Below are 8,203 nucleotides of genomic sequence, written 5' to 3'. Positions count from 1 at the left end.
AAATCCATCCAATATTTTATTGAATAAAAGCCCAACACAAATTTACAAAAAAATGTATCAGTCAACATAAAAATCACTGACTGTGCTGAATGCACGTTAATTGTAAAAACTGTACCAGGACAGCCTCAATTATTCCCCGTCCAAAACAAGATCTGCAACCACCCACAGTTAAGTGACCCAAGCCTCAAACATTTCTAAAGAACAAAAAAAAAAAGCAAGGACACTGGATGGATCTGCAAGGGTTGTTATTGGAAACTGGTAATCTGAAAACTTCACGTGAACAATAAAACAAAGAACGTAAAGCAAAGGGACAAATGTTTGTAACTTTTCATTTCTTGTCACGACCTCCAAACAACTTTGTGACAAGAGAAACTTGTAGAAATGCATCAATCTAATTACGCTGGAGGGAAAACAGGATTTTTGGAAACTTTTGATGGATGTTTCAGGAACAACCTGAACATGCACGAAGCTCATAAAAGTGACTTGATTTACATAAAACTAAAAATCAGAAAACAAACCCAGCCCAGTAGAAATATACCAGTAGAAGCAACTAAGTGGCAATTACTTGGTGAAAAACAAACTAAATATACTGTTGAATACATGTATGCTATTTAAGTGACACAATACAAAGTTTCAGTGGTTGCCAATTGAAAGTAACAAACCATATTTTTAAAGAAGCCTTCACTTGAGAAAAGGGCACCGAGGATCTAGTTTGTGTGGCGTGGCAAAGAACAGATTTCAACAGAAGGGCAGAAACGTTCACTCATGGCACATCCACTCAAACGGAGTTCAAAAAAAAAAAAAAAAAAAAAAAAGCCACTGAACTGACGAGATCTTACTCGGTGAGCTGCGACACTAAAAACAGTGCAGAGAGAGACGCACATCTGTCTGCACAGCTTTTTGTGACTCCTGCTATAAAATGTATTTTCAGCCCCGTCAGGAAAACCTTAACACTCTCGACCTTTAAAACTAGATTTCGAGCCTCTCGACCCCACTTGCTGTTGTTTTGTTGAAGCTAGTCCAAGGAGGGTGGATGCTGGGATGTGTCTGCTGACTGGCAGGCAGGATCCTTGGTCCTGAGGGAAAGGAGCCAGACGATCCGATCTACTCGATCAGCTTCTTTGCCTTGAAGAAGCGCCGCAGGTAGAAGACCTGCCATGTGGCCAGTCCAATGAGACAGCACATGGAGAATATACTGAAGTACAGCACCCGCGTGTTTGTGGACTCTGGACATTAAAACAGTGACAACACTGGACATCACTTTATCTGTATACAACAACAAAACCACTAAATGTCCGTTTTCTTTTTGAATGCCTCCCAGTAAACATTTTTAATTTGTGAATCTGCAGTTCTTACCGTTGGTGTCCCGCATCTCCTCCTCCCTCTTCTTCATATAAGCAAAGTCGTTCACGATGGACTCCGACAGGTCCTCCAGCCGCCTCAGCTCAACCTCAAGAGGCTTCAGTTTCTCCACTTTCGCAATCTGAAGAGTCAAAACGGAGAAGAATGAAACCAGTGACAGAGTGGAGCTGGTGAACACTTGGTCCACCAGGTGTCCCTCTTGAGCTGTTCGGGTTGAAAAGTTTCTCACTTCCTGTTCACCTGTGTCTGAACATTGACGTGTGACGTCAAGTGTCAAAGTTAAATTATGCGATATCAGAGAATGTTGTGGACAAAGATAAACACGTAAATAAACAAACAAGGTTTTGACTGTTTAACTGCATTCATCCCTCGATTATATAATCCAACAACGTTCAGTCAGGTCGTCTGGCGGCCCCAGAAACCATCTGATCACCAGCACATTTGATGGTCCACTATGAGAGTGTGCTTCTTGTGGGGAAACCGTTTGTTTGTGGCTCCTCAGATTGATGAAGTCTTTCGGATGAAACGTCAACAACAACACAAAAAACCCCCACAAAAAAAACATCCAGATGATCTGACTGAACGTCGTTGGATTATTTACCTGGATTACAGAACATTTGATGCCTCGATAACGTTTTATTTCTGAAGACATTTCTTTGTAATATTTAAATGTTTTTGATTAGACCGTACATTTCAATTTTACATTTTAGCCCAGTTCTTGCACAATCATCTTTTAAAATAACTTTATTAAAAGCCAAACACAGTTAAGTGTCATTTCAGATATTGTTTGTCAGCTGTTCTTTACTGCTTCTCCTTTTGCAAACTACTAGTGCTTTGTGTATTTTTAGCTAATGTTTTTCTTAGTTCATATTTTAGATCAATGCTTTTATTTTTCATGTTCTACTTTTGTTGGATGGGACCCTGAGTACACAATTTCGTTCCACCTCATGTACCACATGTGATGCGAACGACAAAGACCCTTGAATATTAAGAAAACATTTAAAACCAGCTCAAAAGCCGATAAAGTTCAAGATCAAATATTACACAAAAGCAAAGTCATCCAGAAACGAGGAGTGGCACAAAACGTTAGAGCAGAGCTGCACAAGCTGTAGTCCATCATCTTGATTTCCAGCAGAAACGCTCCGACTAAACATTGTTCTGTGGAGTCTTGGAGCACAACCTGATGCCAGACAAGAATGAAGCGAGGATCTCGTGTAGAAATATTTAGAAACAAAAATGTCAAATTCCGGGAGACTAAAGAACCACTAGAAAAGTGCAAGAGAATATTAATAGAAAACATTTGAGGCTTCTATTCCTACATTGAGAGTTTCTCAGGACGCACCAACAATACACAACCATGAAAGAGTATTAAAAAGACCAACGTAAATAACAAAAATTCAGAAAACCACTCCCCCCCCTGCATTTATAACCAAAGTTACTTTTCTTTTTTACATCTTCCTCTTTACAGATTTTATTCCGATATCTGTCGTTACAACGGGACAAATTTTATTTGAACCAGTTAAAAAATAGACTCAACAATTTTTTCTGTTAAAAAAAAAGTATTGGACTACATATCATTTACATATCTGATACTACATACATTTGTACTTTTTTTTTTTTGGACCCTCCTTGAATAAAGATGTTTGCTTTTTCATTATTTTTAACGAAACGTCACAACTTGGTTCTAATAACCAAGTCAGATCCTCTGGACAGATTCTTCTTATTGAAATGTTTCATCTTTTATTCAAAAGTCTTCTTTAGTCTGAGGAGCTACAACAAACTCAGCAGCACCTTCTCATAGTGGATCAACCAGTTTGCTGATGACAGCCAAAACTAATTGTTTGCATGCAAAGGGAGCACCATCAGCCATCTGACGGCCACTTGCTATTCAGAGGGCTGAGTGATGCTAGCAACAACAGCAAAGTAAGAGGGCGACAGTTGGACACGGAGGCCTCCGCCCGTTTAATGATGGACGAGTTCAGTCACAACTCATCTTTTGGTAAGTAATTCTACTACGAAGCTGAAAATAAAAAATATGCATAAATATAATGAGCCTGTACACATTTTTATTCATTAGAAACATGAAGAGTTTACGACTGAGGCACATAAATACACAAACTGTATCTGCCAAATAAACATTCCTCAAGCATTGTGAAACTTCAGGAACGTCGTCTTCGCTACAGCTTGCACATTTATTCAAGTGTGATGCAAGTGAATACGTGCGCAACTTGAGCTCCACCCTCCTGTGCACAGACAGGAATGCCCTGTGAACATCCACCGACGCACCCGTTCAGATGAACAATCTGCAACGTTTACACAACACGTGCGTTCAGGGAGGGCGAACCTCAGGTCAAATGAGTTCTCCCTCCTTAAGTTCTCAAGGTTCACCTGAGGGAGGCAGATCCTCCAGATTACCAACATGGTAATGCAGTGTTATGTCCTTGTACAAGAAAACAAAGAGTAATGAAAAAATATTCCTCCTGAATTTAATGTTGATCTTTACTTAACAGACTGACACTTTTATATCTAATGATGGTGACAAAAGATGCACACACTGTTAGTAAGAAGTAAATCAGTGAGTGGACCTGATTTATAAATGCAACATTGTTTACTTTAAAAAAGTTGCGATTTATTTTAGCACCGAGCATCAATTTCATGAACGACTTGCAACTTGTTGAAACGTGTTAATCCAGCTAATTCAAGACAGTTGAGAAAGACCTCAAACCAACAGAATAAGGAACATTAAGACTTGAGATTTAAGGTAATTGATTAAAATGAACAGATTATAAATTATCTACAATATTTGAATCCAGCCTTCTCAATAACTTTTTGAGTAGGAGGTTAACGGCTCAGAGTAGGAGGCTGGAGTCATTTCCAACATCAACCCACAGATGTTCTGTGAAAATATTTGTGAACAAGCTGTTTGGGGGAAGAATCAGTTTTGTGTCGCGTGTTTCCTTGACTGATGAAGTCTTCGGATGGAAGGTGAAACGTTTCAGCACCAAAAAAACGAAACTGTCCAGATGACCCGACTGAAAATTGTTGGATTGTTTACCTGAATTATTGAGCATGGACTTTGTTGGTTGGTGAACACAGACCGTTTAAACACTGATCACTGATGAAAACAGGCACCAAGGGTTATGAAGTCCTAATCAGCAGCGGCTGTCAATCACTTTTGTGGAGTGAGATGAACATGTTCAAGAATCTAATAAATAATTACTTAATTTATCTTTATTCTTTATCTTGCAGCAGTCCAGCTGAATGCATGCAGATTATAAACATCACTTTGTGTTCTCTAACTACAGACAAGATCATGAAATCTGATGGACATCAAAAGCATCATATGGTGAACATCTGAATAAGACCGTTTTAACCCTTTAACTTTGTGACTATTCATGTTCCTCAGGGGGAACTTTAAACACCTTTTTAAACCGTTATAAAAAACTATTTCTACATATTTATTTTCCACAAAAAAACTAGTCAAGTCTTTAAGAGCCGTCTCAGGCTGAATTAAAAAAATATATATAACTTTTTTTTTTTTTTTTACTTTTATGGGGTTTTTGTTTAAAAACTGTTTATTGTGTGTGTGTGGTGGTGGTGGTGGTGGTGGGGGGGGGGGGGTTCCAATTGACAAATATTTATATTGTTAATGGTAATTTTTCTTTTAAGTGTATTTTCAACCATTAGTCTGCCCTCTGGGTCAACATCCAAATCCTCCTCTGTTCTCCAGAGCTCAGAACTGATGCTTGGTTCCGTTGGCCCAGTCAGATGGGTCTGGAAAATCATCTCATGGTTTTGACTCAAACACATTAAAACTGACTAAACACTAAATTACACCCCAACTATAAAACCCAAACATGCTCATATCACAAATCCCTCAAACTCATTCCCGCTCTCAGTCTTTATTGCACCAAACTCCATTCAACTTCCACGTTTTTTTATTTTTATTTTTTTTATTCTTGTAGATTTTTCGGTACTTGACAAATAACTTTGAGCCTCCATCAGAAAGGAGGGGGGAGGTTTTTTACATGTTCAGCAGGGGTGGGAGGTGAAAGTGAAGGGTGATGGAGGCGTTTTGTCCCAGAGATTGCCCGTGTTTGTTGCAGCCTCTCGCTCGAACGTGCTTCAGATACGAGTGATTTTCAGAAAAAGATGTGGCGTGGATTATTTATCATAACTCTGGTTCTACTTGGCCTATCAGCACGATTTAAAGACTGTTGTGTAGTTTAAAGTCTGTATTTTCCACAAATTTAAACGGAGTCTCTAACAGGCTGTGTCTTTTCCATAGAGCGACTGAAATCGGTCATGTGACTATCACGTGACAGTGCGTCGATCGACTCAGAAGGAAAAGAAAAAAAAACAAATTGTCAGAGTATGCGGCACCAGACACTTGAGTCGGTGGCGAAATCGCCACCTGTAATTAAGAAGGTAGTGAATCGTTCTACATTTATAAGCATGGATTTTAGGCTCCTGATATTACCTCTTCGTAGTTTTTGGCCTCCACGCCGTGTTTCATGTCCAGATTGACCAGTTGGTCAGGCACTCTTCCAGTTCCTGTAAATTAGGGCACCGTTTACAAATTAGAAAAGTGTAACATTTCTGTGCCACTGTTTTAGTCACAAGTAATCCTAAAACAATTTCATAAAGGGTAAAACAATTTCAAAATGTATTTGTATTTAATGTTATTACATACTTACAAAATAAGTTTTTAATATGCTTCAAAACCCCTTAAAATCAAGTGAAATCATCTCAAAAGCCCTAATCACAGCTCACTGTCAAAATAATGTAATTACATCATGGGCGTCTAATAAACTGAATGCATCTAATTAATGTGCCTTGAAATCATTTACGAGCTTGTTCCAGTTAATATCCAGGCTTTTAGTGTTAGCACACTTACCCATGGGGGATTTACTTTCAAAGCAAACTTCAAACATGTCGTAGTCTTCTGTGGTGAAGGCAAACTTTCCCTTTGTTGCATCTTCCTTGGAGTAAAGAGTGTGGCTGGAAGAGTCTGTTATCTACAAAGTTAAAGAAAAGGATTGTAAACAAAAATAGAAGAACATGGCAGAAATGGACCCGTCAGTAAGTTACCCGTAGTCATTTTTAAAATAAAAGTTTGCATGAAAAAAATACACTTTCTAGTTCAAAAATGAATCTAAACGTTTGCAGTTCATTGGTCTTATTTTAGATTTATGAAACCTGATTTTCTAAATGAAATTTACTTTTTTTTTTTTTATTCAAAGACAGAAACATGTTTATGTCTGTTGTATTACTGCAGCGACTGCACACAACAGCTGCTGGGGAAAAGGGACGATTCCAGTTTAAAATAAAACTTTCATAAGATTATAATGGATCATCAAAGTGATGATAAGGTGGACCTTGTAAGCTGACTGCATGAAATAAGATTTTATTTTAACTGGTTTAATTGAAGGTAACAATGACGTATGTAATCTTTGCTGCTGAGTGGACTTAAGACTGACGTGTAACAGAAACACGACGACCCTGAACGCAACATAGAGTTATTACACCTCAAACACATAGTGCGTTTTACACTAAATGTTCTTTACTGCCAGAGTAATTAGAGTTTAAATTTAAAAGGGAAAAAATTAATTATTCACTCGAGAAAACCTATATAAGCATCGGTGATAGCTAGCTAGCTTATTAGCAAGTAAAACCAGGAAGACGAGTTTTAGGGCCTGGTTTAGCCCCATGCTAACACAGCTGTTAAGTCATTCCAGACAACAGTTAATTATTTCTCATAAAATGTTTACATATATGCTATGTTAGTTCAGTACAAACGAACCTTTTATGGTCTCAATAAGCTCAAGTTAAGGGTAAATTACCGCAAGTCTGCCCGTCTGTGCTTACCTTCAGATTGGTTTTCGTGTTCGCCTGCTCGCTGATTTCATACTCTCCCGTCACCAGGACGTCTTTGTGGATCTCCTCTCGTAAACACTTTCTGGAGTTGACCGGTAAGAAGAAGGAAATTGAAAATACCGATTCAAAGAGAACCGGTAAGAGCAGCAGCAGCGCAATAACTCGAGCCATGGCTACCATCAACCGACCGACCAACCAGCCCGTGCCAGCCAGCCAGCTTAACGCCGAGCTCCAACTCACACAACCGGTCAGACGGGGCGCTGCAGCGCCGCCACTGGTGCGGAGGTGTAACTGCACCCAGAGGATGTTTGACAGGTTGAGAAGGTGGATGAACAACAAACTGTTTATTCTGAGCAACTCTGATCATAATAACACTATTAAATAGTGTTTATATCAAATGAAAAAAGCTCCAACCAAATAAGAAAATGGAATGTACAGAAATGCAGTTTCAAATAACATAAACTTAAAAAAAAAAAAAAATTAACTACTGTTAAATTTCACATTTGTTTCTAGCTTACAGGCTTAGAGTACAAAGTTTTAAAAATATCAAAAAGATGCAAAATGTTTTAAATTTTGTATCAAATATTATCTAATTGTTAAGAAATCGGATAAAGCAGGTAAAAGATAATGGATGGACGTTAACAAATCACCAGCTAATGCATGTGAATAATTATATTGACGTTTTTAAGGACTTTACAAAGACTCTTTGGAGCATAAACATCAACTTACAAGAGCTGTATGCCACGATGTTTTCCCCTTCAGTGCTGCTCTGTTTTATATCAAATTTAGAGAAAATATTCTAAGTAAATTGTTTTTGCATGAAGATTTTTTTTATTGGAATCCTACTTACAAATATCATTCAAAAATGCAATTTGGACTAAATTATATTGTTAAGTCTTCATACTTGTGCTTTTCTGCTCAATGGTTAAATTGTTGTATCTCCCTGAATGTCCATATAGACTAG

General features: G+C 38.1%; 1 protein-coding gene across 1 annotated transcript; it reads right to left on the bottom strand.

Moving 5' to 3' along the window:
- tmed10 (transmembrane p24 trafficking protein 10) lies at window positions 1-7,475 on the bottom strand. The gene is made up of 5 exons (XM_037685844.1): window positions 7,231-7,475; window positions 6,260-6,380; window positions 5,843-5,916; window positions 1,357-1,483; window positions 1-1,226 (listed from the first exon to the last, which is right to left on the bottom strand). Exons 1-5 carry the CDS (start codon window positions 7,417-7,419, stop codon window positions 1,105-1,107), a joined length of 633 nt encoding a protein of 210 aa, XP_037541772.1. The 5' UTR covers window positions 7,420-7,475; the 3' UTR covers window positions 1-1,104.
- Between the last annotated feature and the right edge of the window lie 728 nt (window positions 7,476-8,203).

Source organism: Nematolebias whitei, chromosome 12 (assembly GCF_014905685.2).
Source record: "Nematolebias whitei isolate Nwh7 chromosome 12, NemWhi1, whole genome shotgun sequence".
In the NCBI taxonomy this organism is placed as follows: domain Eukaryota; kingdom Metazoa; phylum Chordata; class Actinopteri; order Cyprinodontiformes; family Rivulidae; genus Nematolebias; species Nematolebias whitei.
Note: the sequence above shows the minus strand (reverse complement) of the source record. Positions and strands in the feature narration are given on the sequence as shown.

Excerpts from the sequence above, each read along its gene's own strand:
- tmed10 (XM_037685844.1), bottom strand. The coding sequence starts at position 7,419 with ATGGTAGCCATGGCTCGAGTTATTGCGCTGCTGCTGCTCTTACCGGTT. Across the intron at positions 1,484-5,842 it reads AGGCCAAAAACTACGAAGAG|ATTGCGAAAGTGGAGAAACT; the intron begins GTAATATCAGGA and ends TTGACTCTTCAG. Across the intron at positions 1,227-1,356 it reads GGAGATGCGGGACACCAACG|AGTCCACAAACACGCGGGTG; the intron begins GTAAGAACTGCA and ends TTTAATGTCCAG.